This window comes from Dermochelys coriacea, chromosome 8 (assembly GCF_009764565.3).
Source record: "Dermochelys coriacea isolate rDerCor1 chromosome 8, rDerCor1.pri.v4, whole genome shotgun sequence".
Lineage (NCBI taxonomy): Eukaryota > Metazoa > Chordata > Testudines > Dermochelyidae > Dermochelys > Dermochelys coriacea.
In genome coordinates this window covers 7418185-7437169 of record NC_050075.1, presented here as the reverse complement: position 1 = coordinate 7437169, position 18985 = coordinate 7418185, and the positions used below count along the sequence as shown (strand labels likewise).

General features: G+C 45.8%; 1 protein-coding gene across 4 annotated transcripts in view; it reads right to left on the bottom strand.

Annotated features, from left to right (window-relative positions):
* The window catches only part of FLT4 (fms related receptor tyrosine kinase 4), a 100797-nt gene that overhangs the window by 40648 nt on the left and 41164 nt on the right, over nt 1-18985 (bottom strand). For all 4 annotated transcript variants that reach the window (XM_043490644.1, XM_043490645.1, XM_038414285.2 and 1 more), the window contains exons 3-9: nt 15934-16208; nt 7457-7569; nt 6390-6552; nt 4606-4745; nt 3164-3335; nt 2105-2222; nt 1022-1176 (exon numbers count right to left, since the gene is read on the bottom strand). In XM_043490644.1, coding sequence (XP_043346579.1) covers nt 1022-1176; nt 2105-2222; nt 3164-3335; nt 4606-4745; nt 6390-6552; nt 7457-7569; nt 15934-16208 — 1136 coding nt within the window. The remainder of the gene's footprint in view (nt 1-1021; nt 1177-2104; nt 2223-3163; nt 3336-4605; nt 4746-6389; nt 6553-7456; nt 7570-15933; nt 16209-18985) is intronic.

Sequence of the window (18985 nt, the reverse complement as noted above, 5' to 3'; positions counted from 1 at the left end):
TTATACTTAGCAATATTTAAAGCAAATTCTTCCTCTACAAGACTTCACTGATGTGACTGTCCGATTGCTGCATGTATCAAAGCAGCTCCTAGCAGTCCTGCACACCAGTCCATTCCTGCCAGAGCCTCGTAAGTTGCAGTTACAGTGGATGCCAAAACTACTTTAATTAGGGTTAGACCATCCCCTCCCCTCACATCCCAGAATTCCATGCTCTGCCGCGTTATTTCCACATTGCAGGGATGCACGAGGGATCAAATTCATCCCTGTTGTAACTCCACTGAGGTCCATGGAATTGCATCGGGGTGAATCTGTAACAAGTACCTCGGGGAACATAGATATAAACCCCAGGTATCATGTTTCTATTCTGCCCTGATACAAAGTCCTAGTCGGAATCATTGTCACTCACCGTCCTCCATCAGCTCTTCCTACAGGAGCTTTTCTAAACCAGATCAGGGAGACAGCTGCAAAGTCCAGCACATCAGCATCAGAATTTAGAAGTGCATGAAGACAAGGAGGATTGCTCATGGAAAAGAGGTCGCCTTCATTTTCTATATTTGTCCATGTTCAGTGACAGAGAAATCTCTGATGATACTAATATCTAGCTCTTATCTAGCACTTTTCGTCAGGAGATCTCAAAGCACTTTAGAAAGGAGATCAGTATTTTAGAGATGGAGGAACTGAGTCACAGAGAGGGGAAATGACTTTCCCAAGGTCCCCCAGCAGCGGCAGAGATGGAAATAAACCCCAGGTCTCCTGAGTTCCCCTCCAGTGCTCTGTCCACTAGATCATGTTGAAAAGGCCACGTGTAATTATCTTGCTACAATTGGTGGAATGGGGAAAGAAGAGAGGTATCAACTTTGACTGCTACAGAATAGTGACATCCCCCAGTGAATTAAATACAACGGGCTAATGATTTCAGGGGAGTTACTCCAGGAATGAATTTGGCCTACTGGGTCTAAGAACACCACGAAGGTCTCTTGGCGAGTTGCCTCCTGCCATTTTCTGCTTTATCCTTCCTTACCATTGACTATTAACTGGAGGCTAATGCGCTCCTCCAGCCCAGCCAGCCTGTTCCATAGAACTAATGTGTAAGTCCCGGAATTCTGTTCTGACACGTCTTTGATCTGCATCGAATAGGGAGATTGCTTGTTGGGAATTAACTTGCCGTCCTTGTACCTGCAGGGAAATAGAGAGCAAATGCATATACAGAGAGGTACAGTCCTACTGAAATATAGCCAGAGGCCTGCAGGCGCTAATGCTGGGAGCCATCTGGCAGCAAAATATGCTCAGAGGGCTTCGGTCACTAATGCTGGAAGCCCTTTCAGAGGGGACTTACCAGGTTTCCGAAGAAAACAAGTTAGGGGCAGCTCGCTTTCCTAGAGGTAAGAATGCTCCAGGTCAGAATGGGTGTAAAATACCACTCCTAGTGTGAGTGGAGAATTCTGGTTGTTAGCATATTACACCCACTTGGCACTGGTGTAATTGGTGACAAGTGGAGAATCAGGCCCTTGGCCTTTCTCTTCCAGTCTGCAGCAGCGACCCCAGCTGGCTGGTCAGGAGAGAAGCAGCACCCCTGGAGCTCCCAAGGGAGCTCAGTTCGGCCCCTCTGCTCACTGCAGACCAGAATCTTTGCTGTCTACGTGCCAGGTTCCAGGACCTAACCTACTGTCCCCTCTCCCACCGCCCCATTCCCAACCCCAAGAAGGGCTCTGCCCTGTTGTGTGCAGCAAGGAGCGCTGGGCAGCCCTGGGTGCGGGTGCGCTGGGAGGAGAAAAGTGAACGATGAGAGAGCAGAATGCGGCCAAAACCAGAAGACTGAGTGTGAGGACCAATTAGGGAGGTTTTCTTCCTTGGCTGGCTGACAGCTGCCTGGGAAAGAGCTAAGGAAGATCTTTTCCATCAATATAAATTGCTGGGCTCCTCAGGCCAGCCGTATTAGCCAGCTCCTTCTGCTGCAAAGTGGCATAGAGACATTTCCCCTCCTGCAAGGAATTTCTGCAAGACCCTTGTTAAACCCAACCCTCCTCCCAGCCCTTCCTTAATCCCTCCTCTGTGAATGATGGGCATGAAGGCTGGGGAACACAGGCTAAGAAAGGTGGGTTACCACTGGAACTCTGGCGGGGGATAGGCGACAACCTTCACTGGCAGTTTCACGACTTCGTCTCCTGCTGTGGCTTCTATCACTGGGCCCTTCTTCCACTCCACGTTGATGAAGGGCTTCTCTGTAAAAGCAGGGCCACGCAGACAGGTGTCAAGACAAAAAGTGTGTTGGGGGGGAGCAGAAAGAGACCTGTCAAGCTGCTGTGCTGTCACAGTGACAGAGATGTCACTTGCCCAGCAACACAAGAAGGGGGTTGCACTTTTTGAGACATTCACAATACTGTACCCAGCTCTTCTTTCACACTTTTCATCAGCAGATCTCAAAGCACATTACAAAGAAGGTTAGTGTCATTATCCTCATTTTACAGAGGGGGAAACAAACAGTGACAGAGAGGTGAAGTGAACTGCCCAAGGCACCCAGCAGGCTAATAGAAAGCCAGGAATAGAACCCAGGTAGTCTGAGTTCCATGCCAAAGCTCTAGCTGCTACCCTGCCCTGCCTCTTCAATAAAGTGATGTGACTGTGTGCCTCCAAGTGCATTTGTACAAGTGTATGCTTGTCCGTGCACGTGTGTGGCTGCACGTACACTTCTCTGCAGTGTGCACTCGGATGGGGGTGAGTACACCCCCATGATCACATGGGCACTGGGTGGTGATGTGCAGGCGCATATGAGAAATTGTAATTTATTGCCACAGGACGTCTCAGCTCAAATGAGTGTTTGCCTTGCAGTGAGGCTCATGCTGTTTCACACCCAGCTGTCCAGTATGATGACATGGGTACAGAGTGGTTGAATGACTTGCTGCGTGGGGGTGAAGGGAGGGTCACATACGCTGAGTTCGTAGCTCAGCCGGTACTGGAATCCAAGGGTCCCTGGACCACGGGGATCCTCTAACCTGTAAATCGCACGTAACAGGCAATGCTTCAAAGATAGCTCTCGGGTGTGCTAGTGAACAAAACACCTCCTGATAATTTTTAGAATTCTCTTCTCCTTGGCTATCTGTTTTTGGTCTCTCTGCCCACTGCCCCACCCCTGGTGTCTTGACAAAGCAGAAGCCTATTGTACCGTGCACAATGACATCGGTGCTCTCCTCAAATGTCTGCTCCCCATTGCTGGCCATGCACACATATTTCCCCAGGTCCTGCTGGCTCACGTTTTGGATGATCAGGATACTGGAGAGCTCAGTGTGGGTCTGCTGGGAGCGTCTCTCGGGCAGCTCAGTGACAGCCCGGTGCATCTGCCAAGAAGAGGTGAAAGGGGGTTAAAAGATAAGTCAAGGGAACACACACAGTTTGGATAGGTTACATGCGAGGCTCCTCATTGCCAGGAGCATTCAGTCTTCCTCAGTTACTTCTTCCCGAGTCACTGTTTAAAAGATGGGCAGCGCCAAGAACTGCTTCAGCCCTTTGAGCCATGATAGGCCTGTCAAAGAGCCATTCCTGTGGGCCTAGGAATACACGTCATAGTCTTATAACAGGTCCTTTGTTATCACAGGCTTCACTCCAATCTGTGAGCCAGTAGCCTGGGGCAGAGCATAATCAGTCTGCAGAGCCCCCTCACTACAGTAATGTCTTGAAGCCCAAAAGATGATATCACCCTTGAATAACATTCTGCAGAGAGAAATCTGGTCTGTGGCTATTCTCCCTGAAAACCTACTCCTCTGTAATTAAAGTTACCACAAGCTAGCAGTGGGCTGCCAAAATTGGCAAGCATCTCAACAGACAAGTGGGTCTCATATTCCCTGTCCTTCTGCCTTCCATATTTAACCTCCATGTATATAATCAACTGGATGTCAAACTGACAAACAGCGAAGTCGCTTTAATGCAATAGGCCTGTTAAAGCAAAAACTCAAGAGGAATACAGTGTGTTGCCTTTAAAGAGAACACCCGCTAAAAGAATCAGTTTCTACCATGAGGGAAAATGTGCTTGATCAGAGACTGGATTTTGCTCTCAGTTACAGCACTGTAAACCTGGTGTAACTCCATTTAAGTCAGGGATGTTACTCTGGCTTTGCACCCATGGAAATGAGATGATCGTTTGGTCTGACAACTGCTAACGCAATAAACATGTTGAAAGGGATTGTTATTTTTTGGGGTGGGAGAGAGGGAGGAAAGGCTCTTTTGTTAACCGGCTTCTGCTGTAGTGGGAAAGTTGGTGGATAGCAAACTAGTCACACCATCAAAATGGGATGCCCTGCCTCGCCAATGACATCACAGCACAATTGGTATTTAACTCTCACAGTCTGCTGTGAAGGAGGAGTTTACTGACTGGAAAACCCCTTCCCAGATCACAAATTGAGATGGGAACAGGATGAACGTTCAGCTTGGGGACCACACATCCTGCATATTGGCCACAGATTTCTTTAACCCAGCACAGAAAGAGTAACTGAATTGCCTAGAAAGGGATGTCTGAGCAGACATCCTTTAGAAACAGCCAGCACAGTTTGTTCCCTAAGGAAAGAGGTTTGTGGGGGGAGCATCTGAGGGACAGGGGAAAGTTACATGTACCTGTTTTCCAGGATAATCCCACTGGAAGTTTACTCCAGCGTTAAACTCAGCCCACACTGTGCAGTTGAGGACCAGCTTTTCTCCCACTAGTAGCTCCATGGCCTTCTTAGGAAATAACTGGATGTCATACAGCTCATTCCCTGATATAAAGAAGGTGAGAAAAATACATCTCTAAGCTAAAGAAATGCCATTAACTCTTTGACACTGGGATCTGGAACTATCAGTACAATGTGCATCGGCTCCCTGGAGGCTTGCAATTCAGCCAAACCCATCATCCCTTCACCTCCCTGCCCCTGGGTTTCGCTTCATTCTGTGGACATCTGAACCTGAAGGGGGCAGAGATGGGTAAAGCAGCAACACCAGAAGGAAGGACAAAATGACCTTTCTCCGTGTCCAGCGCTGCCTGGTCACTGACTGTTACCAGTGCAGACAGTTGTAAGGGGATCATAGAGTGCATGCTACAGCATGTTATATCCCAGCATGGAATGCTGCATATATACAGCATAGCTTGAATACTATAAGTCCAACATAATGTCATATAGTACAGACTGCTGGGCAATGCTAGTGCCAGCTAGTGCCACTAGTGTAAATAAGAACACCTCCTTTCACCCAAACACCTCTTTCAGGCCCTTCTTCACTATACATCATGACTGAAGGGGTGATGGGGGGAGGAAAAAAAAAAGCATAAGGAATTTTCTATACAGTGCCACTCAAGAAAATGAATCCAATTGATATTAAAGGTGTGAATTTAAAGTAGATCAGTTAAACTGCTTTAAACCTCTGTGTAGATACACTTATTCAGAATTAAAGTGGCCTTAATTCAGTTTAGCTTAATTCAATTTAATTAATTCTGAATAAGAGTATCCACACAGGGATTTAATATGGTCTAACTACCACTTTGAAAGTTAATTCAGATTAACTTTACTGAGGCTATGCTTGAAATGCCCTGCAGTTCTGACCACCGCAGGTGTGAATTGCAAAGCGCATCAACATGTTTAATGTTTTAATGTGAACTAGGAACCTTTTGGTTTGTTAATGCAGTGTCCAGACAGGGGAGTTTCAGTGCAGTACTTTGGTGCACACTGCTGTTCACAGCCCCATAGTCCGAACTGCAGGGCAGCATAGACAAGCTCTGCATGTAGGACAAGTCCATATACAAGTCCGTAAGTGTTAAATCAGTTTTGAAGAACGTTAGACATTAGACGTTAGATATATTCTGCCAAGACTCACCTCTTGAACACAGGATTTGAGAACTGCAACGCCATTAAAACTGCCCTATTTGCACCTAACCGAATCTCTAAGGGTCAGATTCTGATACCCTTCAATTGAGTAATACCTTACTCCATGACTAGTCCCACTGAATCCAGTGGGACAGCTTAAAGAGTAATGGGCCATTCAGCGTGAATAAAGGCATTGGGATCAGGCCCCTTAAGTGGTCATTGAAAAGATGCCTTCCTCAATTAGAAAAGGAGTCATTTAGATTGCATGAGGGATTCCTCACTTTTCTAAGCTTCAGTGATTCCAGGCTGGGTGGTGTGTTTTGGGCCACCAAGAATTAAATAGCAATGAAATGTTCCCAAACAGACTCTGAAACCCATCCACACTAAAACAAATCGGAAAGTTCATCACTCTGCTAAGAACTTATCACAGTCTGCCCATTTGCAGCCTCACCAGTACATCCCGTCATTTCTTTCTCCAAGTTATTGAGAGGAGAAAACTCGTTTTCTTTTTCTACTGAGAGCTGAAATTCTAGAGAGTGACCTGTTGCCCTGCTCCAGCCTCACCTGTGACGTGTACAATGAAATAATTGGACCTGAAGAGTTTCTTGTCAATGATAGTTTCGCACTGAACAAACAAGGAGTCCCTGATCAGGTGGGTGGGGACCAGCATCCCCTTCTTGTTGTCCCAGAGAACCCTTCTCCCGTCTGGGTAGATAACGGAGCTGGGCTGCAAAAAGCAACATTTTGAAAACTGTCTGCAGAAGTACATGGTGGCAGCATTCCCTCACCAACCTCCCCTCCTACCAAGGCTAACACATTCCATTTTTGTTGGCTGGGCAGAATAAATGCAGCATCACACCACACTGGACTCCTGCCCTTTCTTCCCTCCAATTCTTTGTCCTATAGGAATCCCAGCATCCTCTGCTACTTGGGAAGTGACCATAAAAGACCCAGTATCCATGCAGTTAAGCTCACAGTCTGCAGAATGGGACTGGAACTTCCAGGAATGGAAACAGATAGTGATAACTAAGGAAATTGCTGCTGATTCCCCAAACATAAGCCCAAATGGGATGAATGCTGACCTCATGTGGGGTCCTTCCCGGGCAAGGGAAAGGCCCCTGGCCCCTAAAGTGTCCCAGGAGGCCTTTGCACAATAGTAACACTCATCCTGGAAGGATGTATTAGCATTGTAAAAAAGTCACAAAGCAAGCTGATAATACAGTTGTTTTTAATCAGCAGTCCCCACAAGTTCAGGCGCCTGTCCCTTGGGAACACTGACCACCAAGGGTATATGAAGACCCAGGAGCTAAAGGTAGCAGAGACAACAATGAACAGGTATGGATGCTATTGGGAAATGCTACAAAACAAAGATTTTACAACTTCAGTGAAGGGGAGCAGATCTAGCAGGAAACCCACAGGCCATGTGGCAGGGAATGCCCAAAGCAGTTGGTCAGCAGAGCTTGGGCCAACACGTAAAATGAGGAAGCCAGCGGCTTGCATGTTCCATGGAAAACCCACCCTGAGCATTTCCCAGCTCCTTCAATATCTATTCTGCTCCTTCTCAGCCAATTAAAATGCATAATAAAGAAGATATTGTCTATACAGGAGCCACATCCAGGCAGGTCTCTTACCAAGAAGAGGGTGATGTTAAGATCTGGGATGGATACCAAGCAGGGCACCCAGGTGTTCTCTTTCTTGTTGATGAGGAGTGTTTCGGGTCTGTTGATAAATGGTTGCTCAAAATCTGAGAGAGAGAAGTGAAGAAAAGAAAGAATAAACAGAGCCAGGAGAAGAACAGAAGGGGGAGAAACAAGAAAAAGGTGAATTTCAGGCATTTGTTAACCCAGCAAAAGCTTGCCAGAGGTAGTGCTGCTGAGCCTGACACCCTGACTATTCAGGGGCTGGGAAGTTTAAAAGACTCCTTGTAACTGAGACTCGGGTGACTTGCCACTGAACAACCTCTCAGCATCCAGCGAGCAATCAAAGGCAAAGAAAAGTGACTTGGTAGAGGCAACGAAGGAGTCTCTGAGATTCAGACCTGGCCTGCAATTCATCTTCTGATATCACCATGAGCCTCTTTGTTATAGGAGACCCCACCCTTCATCCAGTCAGTCAGGGTTGTCCATGTTGGGTGTCCCCTCTCAACCCAATTGTCATGGCAGTTGAGTGTTTGTTTTTTTTTAATTTTTGTAAATTTAGGAAGTTAACCTCCCCCACACAACCCCCAGCTCTCTACAGGTGTCTCTTTCTGGGCCCTCGGTTCAACTCTACCTCAGGGGACTTTGTGAAACAGGCTCTTCATCTCTTCAGTTCAGTCCCTTGCCGGCTCTTCCCCTAATACCTAAATGGCTCTGTGTCACTGGGCACAGCTAGCCAGGATGTGCAGGCCTCGAGTAAAGGCAGCCAGCATGACCTTCTGGCCCGAGGAGGAGGTGACCTGCAGCCCAATGGCATGCAGATGTCATCCTGTGGAGATCCCGCCCGGTAGATAAACAAATGAGCTGAGATTTCCAGGGCTTCCACCCAACCTCCTCTCAACTTTCACAAGCACAAATATTGACAGGAAGAGCAAAAACACCAAGTACACAGAATTAATGTCTGAAGCTGTTTAATAAATGCAGATTCTTAAGCTAGGCCCGTCAGAGCCACACAGGATCCTAGTGAGGGCCTCCAAAGGAATATGCAACAAACAAGTACCCCATGGAGGGGCTGCTCTCCCTCTTCTGCTCAGCGTACTGCCTGGATCAAATGAGAGAAGGTCCAAAATGTCAGGGATGCATCTAATCACTAGCGCATATGGCGCTTCCAATGACATTTGTGGGGGGGTCCATTTCTGTAGCACGGATAATGTTTTCTGTAAACACTGTTTCATGACTCAGCATTTCTGATGTCATTCCAAATGGTGGGACTGGATAACTGGATGATCCAGCCGACTGGAATGGGCTACAGAGACTTTCACCTCTAAATCATCAATTCAAATCCAGCCAAGGGCCACAGTGAGAGAGAGCTGAAAGCAGCTGATGCCTATTTGGTGGCATATAGTGGTTGCCACTATTATTTGGATTGTGGTAGCACCTAGGATCCCCATTATGCTAGGTGCTGTATAAACATAGAACAAACAGGCGATCCTGGCCCCAAAGAGTTTACAATCTAAGTAAAAAGATAGAGATTCCCAACAGTGTCTAAAATGCGTTATTTGCTCTCCCCTCCACCCATATTTAGAATAGGAAATAACAGATTTAACTTGTGGTGTCTGTTGGCGAATGTTGACTTTTAAATGGCAACCACTGTACTATGTGTGCAATAAGTTTTTGTGGGTTTTAATGGACATGGGTTCACATAATAAAATCCATTACCATAATTAGGCCTCTTTTGGGCAGTCTCATTCATAACAAAGTCAATATAACTCACACAAACACCATGTGGCTGCTGTCATCCTCAAGCTGCTAGTACACATACACAGATGCTACAACTTTTGTGCCGCAGAACCCGTGTTTTATAGTTTGGGCAATAGAGACTCATGCTTTTAAGTCCCAGGGTCAATCCCAGGATGCCTTAACAAGAACTGAAGAGGCCTAGAGACCAAATTCTCTTCTCATCCCTAATAGATATTCCCCTACAAGGCTCACTGACAGGGGCAAGGTGGGAAGTTTGCACTGCCGCTGCTCATGTTCAATGCAGGTGAAACACAGGGTTTTTCTGTTGCCCTTGCCAATATGGGGACTTTGCAGTGTTTTTCTCCCATGGATTTCTTTGTTGTTAAATGTTCCTGCCAAAAGATTCCGTTTTAGGGGTTACTTCATGGCTTTGGCTTTATATAATAGTGCCTTCAGGATGCACGTGAAGAATAGCCACTGATGTTCATATGAAGGACTAAGGCAAGATTAGAATAGGAGACAACTAACATTTGGGATGGGAATTCCTGCCAAGTCTCTTCTGCTGCTGGCTATTGTTGTTTTGAGTTTGTTATGGAAGGATTTGTTCTGAAATATCAGCACCAGCTACCCAGCTGGGTATTAGGTGCTCTGCAAACACCAGCCGCACACGCTTAATTGGCCACTCTAAATCTAGACCAGATCCTACATATCCCATATCTAGAATCTATACTGATGCCAGCATCACTCCAAAGTGAAGGCAATATCCTTTGAAATGTCTGTGTTGTATCTGATCTGGTCTGGCTTCACATGTGCAATCTGCCCATTTGAACTATGGGAATATTTCTTCCTTAGGGTTGTGGCAGATCTTCAAAAAGACCTGGGTTTGGTGCATGAATTGCAGGGTGAACTGTGTTATGCTGGAGGTCAGAATAGATTATCACAATGGTCTCTTCTGGCCTTAAAATCTATTACTCTATTTACCCGGGTCCCTAAACAGACTATAACCATAACTTCCAAGGGAAGTGAGGTTTCCCTTGGCATAGCACCTTACGTAGGGCCATGGGCTAAGAGGTCTGTAACCCCTTTTCCTCATTACCAACCACTAGAGCTGTCTTTTTAAAACAGAAATGCCCACAGTTGCAACTTGCCAGGAGCCTGAGACCTGCACCAGTGTCTCAGTGAGCCCAGCCAGAATAAGCTCATCCCATTGGCTGCCGCTGATATAATATGTGACAATGATTGCCATTAAAAGGTGGGTTTTTGCCAGCACTCAGCACACAGTGGTATCAGATATACCGTGGTCTTTCACGCCCCTTCGAAAGAGGGAATAGCTGCAGCTGCTGCAGACACTGTGGCATAGCAACTCCACGTCAAAGACGAAGGTTGCCACGGCCCCCAATTTAGGATCATGCAGCTCAGACTTAGGGGTACTCTGTTGAAAATTTCAATTTGCATCGAGAACCTATTGGTTCATTTTCACAGGCTCTTTGCCCTACAGGTCTGCTGTCTCCATGCTCAGGCCTGCTGATTTGTTTGTGAACTTGAACACAGCCCTGATTCCTGTCACTGGCCCTTTCCAGAGTTTTGGAGAAGGGGATGGAGAATAACTATCGCAGGTGAGGCACTATGAGATCACCTCTGAGCTCACAGATGGCAGCAAAGAACTCAGTTACTAGGTGGATCGCTGCCAAGGAGACTGTGATTCATGGTCTCATTTTCTGGTCTGACCACATCACGTGTTGTCTATAAGGCTGTCATAATGGGTGGGCTGGGACCCATTTAGCATCTTCTTCAGCCATAGATACTAAGCCCTCTAAGACAGGGGCTGCATCCTATTCTGTTTGTTATAGGCACTCGGTATGTTTACAGCACTGACTAAAAAAGTGTAATAATAAAATAATAATAATAATAATAATTCATACACACACACGTGGGAAGAGAGAAAACCTGCAGAGTGTTAATTTTAGTGCTGAGTGCAGAGGGTCAAATCAAAGCAATAGAGGGTCCCACTGTTCTATCCCAGCATAGATATCCTCCCGTCACTTCTGCAGAGAGCTCTAATGTGAACATTGATGATGAGTGATGAATGAGTGGTTTGATCACCATCTCTCCGGACATCTCCAACAAATAAATCAGCCCTCCCTAGCTCTTGGGATGGATCTACAGAACAGAGCACAACTCAGCTGGAGAAGAGCAAAACTTTATCTGGAAATCCTACAATTGGCAACTCGCCAGTGGGGATGGTGAAGGGAGTGGGGAGAAGTTCCTGGATCACACATTGAATTCCAAGTATTCTCTTGGGTTAAAAAATTATAGGCCAAAGTTTTAAGAATGGATATCAAAATCCACATGCAAAAAAGGCTCCTGGAAATGCACACGATTTACTTTCCACATGTAAGTCAGGTATCAATTATGCACATTGTTAGCTAGACACCCAACCAGCTATATTGCTAGGTACTTATACAATCCTCGCTATTGTCATCTGAGCCGCCATCCCACATTTATGCATTAGCCTCCCGGCACACCGGTGACACGGGAAAAAAGCACGTTTTACAGACAGGGAACTGAGCCACAGAAAGGTCAAGCAATTCACCTTCGGGCACATGTGTCAAAGCCAGGAATTTTACCTCAGTTTCTAGAATCCCGTCTAGTGCCTTAACCACAAGACCATCCATCCTCACTGTCAGGTGTATCGATTGATCTGATTTGCTACTGCAGTAACTATGCGCCCAGACGCAACCAGAATTTTGTGTGCCATTTTTTGGCACTGAGCTGGGCATTTTGAAATGTTGTCTCCCATGTGATGACTCCTGTCTTATGACAAGTCCACTGGCTAAAAGCGGCAGAAATAACTGTACAGCTGAACTAAGCCAACAGTTTCCAGTGAACAGAGTCAGACCTTTATCTTAATAGCATCCATTTTAAGCCTTGCAGCGGGGGAGTGTGGGAGGAACTTTGCGGGGTGCAGAAAGTTTGTGCATCAGCCTTTCGCCTCTGCAGACCTTCAGATTTGAATTAGGTCGCATGTTGGAGTGGGACAGTCTCGATTTCATCCCGGGAGGATAGTCTACTCTCCATAAAACACCCCAGAATTCTGCAGGGCTGGCAGGCTGTTTCAGCTCAGAGGAGGTCAAGACTGGAAGAGAAGAGGGGGCTGCATGTCAAGACTGATAGAACTGGCAGAAGTTTTGGGGGATCCTAAATCAGGACTGACCTAGAAAGAGGTGCTATAGATCAGGGCCGAAATACATTGGCAGAACAGTGTGCGGCTGGGTTGCCCAGCATCTGGGCTGCACTCTGTTCTGCTCTCCTCAGTTTGTTGGTCCAGCACTATACTGAGCATTACAGTTAGTCTGGCTTTGTTTCTTTGACAGCCCCCCAGTAGACCAGAGGCTAATTGTTTTATTTATTTATTTATTTTACAGATAGAGCTTCTCCAAGGCCCAGTGATCTGCGTCTAGGGCACGGCAGAGCTGAAAATTCCTGCATTCCAGTCCGACTGGAACAATCACCCCAGGCACCAATGTAATTGAATCCTGGACGGATCAGAGCTTCAGCAATCCCCCAGGAGTGGACGGATATTGGTTTGCTCTCAGCATGGGGAGATGGCCCTCCGCCCCACTTCCCAAGCCCTCTGGATTCCAACAGCCTTTTGCAGACAAGAGGATGAGCATGTTTATGGAGGAACCTTTCAAGAGAGGAGGTGTGAGCTCAGTTCTGTCCAGCTGCTGCTGGAAGACATGTTGTTGCCTGAAAGCAGGGTTGGACTTTTTTCATATTTCTGTCATTGTTACCAAGCTTTCCTTGAATTTCTGTCTTTATCCCCCACTCAGTCAGACTGACAGAACCGCTGCCCTCACTACTGTCCGTGTCTTGTGATTAATCCAGGGCTGTCGATTAATCACAATTAACTCATGTGATTAACTCCAAAAAATTAATTGTGATTAAAAAAATTATCTGTGATTAATCATACTGTTAAACAACAGAATGCCAACTGAAATTTGTTATTTTCAGATGTTTTTCTACATTTTCAAATGTATTGATTTCTATTACAACATAGAATACAAAGTGTACAGTGCTCACTTTATATTATTTTTAATTACAAATATTATCACTGTAAAAATGATAAAAGAAATAGTATTTTTCAATTCACCTCATACAAGTACTGTAGTGCAATCTCTTTATCGTGAAAGTATAACTTACAAATATAGTTTTTTGTGTGTGACATAACTGCACTCAAAAACAAAACAATATAAAATTTTAGAGCCTACAAGTCCACTCAGTCCTACCTCTTGTTCAGCTAATGGCCAAGCGAAACAAGTTTGTTTACATTTACAGGAGATACTGCTGCTGCTTCTTATTTACAATGTCACCTGAAATTAAGAACAGGCATTAGCATGGCACTTTTGTGATGTTGCAAGGTATGTACATGTCAGATATGCTAAACATTCATATACCCCTTCATGCTTCAGCCACAATGCCAGAGGACATGCTTCCATGCTGAAGATGCTCGTTAAAAAAAATGCGTTAATTAAATTTGTGACTGAATTCCTTGAGGGAGAATTGTATGTTTCCTGCTCTGTTTTACCTGCATTCTGCCATATATTTCATGTTATAGCAGTCTCAGATGATGACCTAGCACTTGTTGTTTTAAGAACATTTTAACCGCAGATTTGACAAAACGCAAAGAAGGTACCAATGTGAGATTTCTAAAAATAGCTACAGCACTTGACCCAAAGTTTAAGAATCTGAAGTGTCATCCAAAATCTGAGAGGGACAAGGTGCGGAGCATGCTTTCAGAAGTCTTAAAAGAGCATCACTCTGATGTGGAAACTATAGAACCCGAATCACCAAAAAAGAAAAAGCAACCTTCTGCTGGTGGCATCTGACTCAGATGATGAAAATGAACATGCGTCAGTCCGCACTGCTTTGGATTGTTATCACGCAGAACCCATCATCAGCATGGACGTATGTCCTCTGGAATGGTGATTGAAGCATGAAGGGTCAGGACATATGAATTTTTAGCACATCTAGCACTTAAATATCTTGCGATGCTGGTTACAACAGCACCATGCAAACGCCTGTTCTCACTTTCAGGTGACATTGTAAGCAAGAAGCAGGCAGCAGCATCTCCTGCAAATTGTTACCAAACTTGTTTGTCTGAGAGATTGGCTGAAGTAGGACTGAGTGGAGTTGCAGGCTCTAAAGGTTTACCTTGTTTATTTTTTTGTGCATAATTCTACATTTGTAAGTTCAACTTTCACGATAAAGAGATTGCACTACAGTACTTGTATTAGGTGAATTGAAAAAGACTATTTCTTTTGTTTTTTACAGTGCAAATATTTGTAATAAAAAATAAATATAAAGCGAGCACTGTTCACTCCGTATTCTGTGTTGTAACTGAAATCAATATATTCGAAAATGTAGAAAACATCCAAAAATATTTAAATAAATGGTATTCTATTGTTAACAGCGAGCACTGTTCACTCCGTATTCTGTGTTGTAACTGAAATCAATATATTCGAAAATGTAGAAAACATCCAAAAATATTTAAATAAATGGTATTCTATTGTTAACAGTGAGCACTGTTCACTCCGTATTCTGTGTTGTAACTGAAATCAATATATTTGAAAATGTAGAAAACATCCAAAAATATTTAAATAAATGGTATTCTATTGTTTAACAGCACAATTAATCTCACAATTAATTTTTTTAATCGCGCAATTAATCGTGATTCATTTTTTTAATTGCTTGACAGCCCTACATTAATCACATCCAGGGTTTGAAAGTCCTGATGCAAGTAGGCAAACACAATTGCTCCTCTTCACCCAGATGACCAGGGATGCCATCAGCCAACGGTGATCTTTCATACGGAGAGTAATTTCTTATCACCCACCTCACTCGCCCCAGCTTGTACGTATTCCACCTCTCTGCTTGTAGATATTCCTGTAGCCAGGCAAACTCTAACACTGCAGACCGTTCTCACATAGAGTGATGCTGGCACATCCCTGTATTATTCACAGAGCTATGTCATCTTAATCACGTCTACACCACAAATGCAGTGTGGACAGGCATACCAGTGCTCGCTTTAATCTAATTAGCATGGGTAACACTAAGAGTGAAGACACAGTGGCAAGGGCCACTGTGTATGTACTGGGGCAGTTGGCTCATGCTGAAGTCTATGGTGCCACGGCTACACTACTAGTGTTACCTGTGCTAGCTAAGTTAAAACTAGGGTGGGTATGCCTAGGAGTGTTACAGTCGCACCTGCATTGGCTGCGCAGCTGTACCCTTAATGTGCCAGTGGTGTGCCAGCGTAGGGTGCTGCCAGCCTACGCCGAAGAGATGCTTGGGACTGACCTAACAGGGAGTTCTGCAGAACAGAAATGAGGTGCACGGGCTGAGCTGTGCAAGAGGAGGTAGAGGACTAGCAAGGATGCTTCAGGTCAGGACTGAAATGAAGTGGTAGAACTGGGGAGTTTATACAGATCCCCATGTTGTCCAGTTCTAAACCTGCGCTTATCAGTCTCCTTTTAGAAGGCAGGTGGCCCTTTCCCACACACACAGAATCTAACCACTCTGCCACTTCTCCTTGGGCTAGTCCTCCCCACCTGCTGCGATAGCTATTTTCCATAAAGGGTTTTAAGGCTCGCATGTGGGCCAGCCCATTAGCTCACCCAGTTCTGGTCTGTGTTACGGCAGGTGAAGTTGCACAGTCACTGGTTTCTTACCTCTTACAAACACGTAGATGCTGATCGCTGTGGTGCCCTCGATTTTGGCGCTGATGTACTTGTAGTAGCACCGGTAGTAGCCTGTGTCATTAGCCTGGGTCCCGGTGAGCACCAAGACCTTGCAGTAGGGCTTTGTGTCAGTGCCCTCGCAGTCCTCCTCCCTGATGGTCCGGCCGCCACTGAGGTTTACCAATACCACTGTCTCGTTCTCCTTTTCGCCCTGGTCAGGGTCCACCAGGCCACCAGGCCACGACCACTCCAGGGGGTGCTGCCCTCTTTACAGAAACAAAGGGGAAGGTTAGCCAGTGACCAGGAGTGGCAGAACCTGGGGGGCTATTCATCCTTACTAAGCCTACCCTTCATTCGCATAGGAGCGTGGCTACTGCCCTCACTGCTGGGGCTTCTTTTTTTTCTGACTTCTCCTGTGCTGATTGGGAAAAGGGGGCCCCAGACACCAGTCAGCTGTCCCTGTTCTCCCTCAGGAGAGCCAAATAAGGTGTGCCCAGCCCATGTCTGCACATGCCTGGAAGTGCAGGCCATGAACGCCACTGTCAGGCTGGTGCCTGGAGGAACCATCTCATTCCTCATGGGGAGGAAGGGGTGTAGTGTGATGGTGAAAGCATATAGGTCCATTAGCCCAGCCAGTGACACACAGGAAGATGGATATATCCCATTACCATAGGGTCACCTCCAAGGGGAATTTCATGCTGTCAAATATCAGTTCACTTTCAATAGGGAGTCTACCAGTCCCTAGTTCCCATGACTTTATCTCACTAATACTGATTCCAGGGTGAGGATTAGCCCAGGATCTAGAGAGAAAGGATCCACTTCTTCAGTACTTACTTCCCCTTTACTAAGAAGAGTTTTCACTGATATAGACAACATTTAAGGGCTTGTCTACACTATCGCACGGGGTTGATCTAAGATATGCAACTACAGCTACGTGAATAGCGTAGCTGAAGTCGATGTACTTAGATCTACTTACCGCAGTATGTTCACTGTGGTAAGTCGACAGCTGACGCTCTCCCATCGACCCTGCTTGTGCTTCTCGTTTTGGTGGAGTTCTGGAATCGATGGGAGAGTGCTCAGCGGTCGATTTATTGCATCTATTGACCCCCGTTGGATCGATCACTGCCCGCTGATGCAGCGGGTAGTATAGACAAGCCCTTAGACATGACATATTTTGTCCTTACCCTATGTGGGGCAGCAGCTGACTCAGGCTCTGATGTGATAAATGGAGTGGAGAGGAGAAATGAAAGAGGAATAGGGTGTATTGGAAAGAAAAAGGAGAAAAGAAAATGAGGAGAGAGCAAAAGAGATCAAAAAAGAGAAGAGAAAACAAAGGGAAAGCTACAAACTCAAGCTGAACTTCCTTAAATCCAGCCGTTGGGTCTATTTCCCTCCCTTTCTTATCAGCTGGGACTCCCTGCAGCCAATCACCCTGGCAGAGGCTCTCACCATGTGTTTTTATTCAAGCAGTCCTGCAATGCTAGTTCCTCTAACCTTTTCTATATGGGGCTGCCCAGCGAGCTCCTTACAGGCTGGCTCTAGGCTGGTTCACGTTTCTGCTGTTGTGGAGAGCTCTGACTGCAAATGTTCATCAAACCCAAGGAGAACACCAGAGTTTGCTCTCTATCCTTCAAGGAAAAAGTGCCAGGGAACATGAAGAAAACTCCAGGCATGAAATACAAATGTGCATTTATACACGATCTAGGATTTATGGAGCCTGGGATATACACAGACACTCATCTGTGTGCAAAAACCCACCCGCCCAACCCACCCACACAGCTCAACACAACAGCACTCTCTCGTTAAAAATAACACTATCGTGTATTCTACACTGAAGGTTTCATTCTGCGAAATCAGACCCTGCCTCAGAGAGAGAGAGTGATTACCACCAATAGCTGGATTCTTTAAGCAAGGAACTAGGAGGAGGAAATTAGATAAAGATAAGAAAAGAAAATAGATAAAGAGCCCTCAGAGGGCACAATTCGATATCAGCTGAGACTAGCCCACGATAGGATTCCTGTTCCATGGCACTGGAGATGCCATGCCTTCCTCTTTGTATTTGTCTTTAGCAGAGGATTTCCCTTCCTGAAAGCTCTGTGCTGCAGAGACCTTGTTTGGCAGAGGAAGATTGGAAGGAATTTATAGTTCCTCTAATTAGCCACATAGGTCCCTGTTGAGTGATGCAAGACACCTTTCCTACGTCCACAGCGGTCCCCGTCCCTGACAATATACGGAGCAAGAGAAATCTCAAGGAATTGTACAGACACATTATAATAGTTCATGCTAACAACTCTTTTGGAAGGGATGTTAAACCTCATGCTTCAAGGTGTAAGCCAATCTCTAACAATTAGAGACCAGGATGAGACCTAATATGGGGGTAGATTACCCTACACTTGGCTACTTTGAGGTTCTTACACCTCCCTCTGAAGTCCTTGGCTGCTGTCAGAGACAGGATACTGGGTAAGATGGACCTTGGTTCTGGTCCAGTCTGGGGTTCCTGTGTTCCTAGGTGTTTCATGGCATTGTGGCATGCTCACCAAAGGACCAAGGAGCTGGTTGCCTTCTCCACCAATCAGGATCCATAATTAGATGCTTAATTAGTTACAAAGACTCTTTGTACTTTTTGGTCCAGACTCAGCTGGAGTCTAAGCCAAATTATACCCGTGCAGATGCAGGGGAAAGGTCCAAGCAGAAGGAAATGCATGAGGAAGGGAGGCTGTTGTGGCCTGTGGCCCCAGGGATGCCCACATGGGGACAGTGCAGCTTCCAAAGTGGGTGGTGCTGGGAAGAGAGAGTGGCCAAGGGAGCTGATTTAACACAGCCACTGAGCACCCTGTCTTGATGGATATACTGTGAAACCCTGATCAGTACTTATAGCTGCCCTCCTCTGGGAATCCCCTCCTGGGGTTCAAAGGGATCAGGAAGTGGTGGGAGGTGTAATTTACATGATGCATTTAGCCCCATCTCTCTAACTGAAGGCGCAGACTGGAGAATTCCAAGGCTCTTTGCTCTTAACATCCATGGCTTTTGAAAAGGGCTTTGT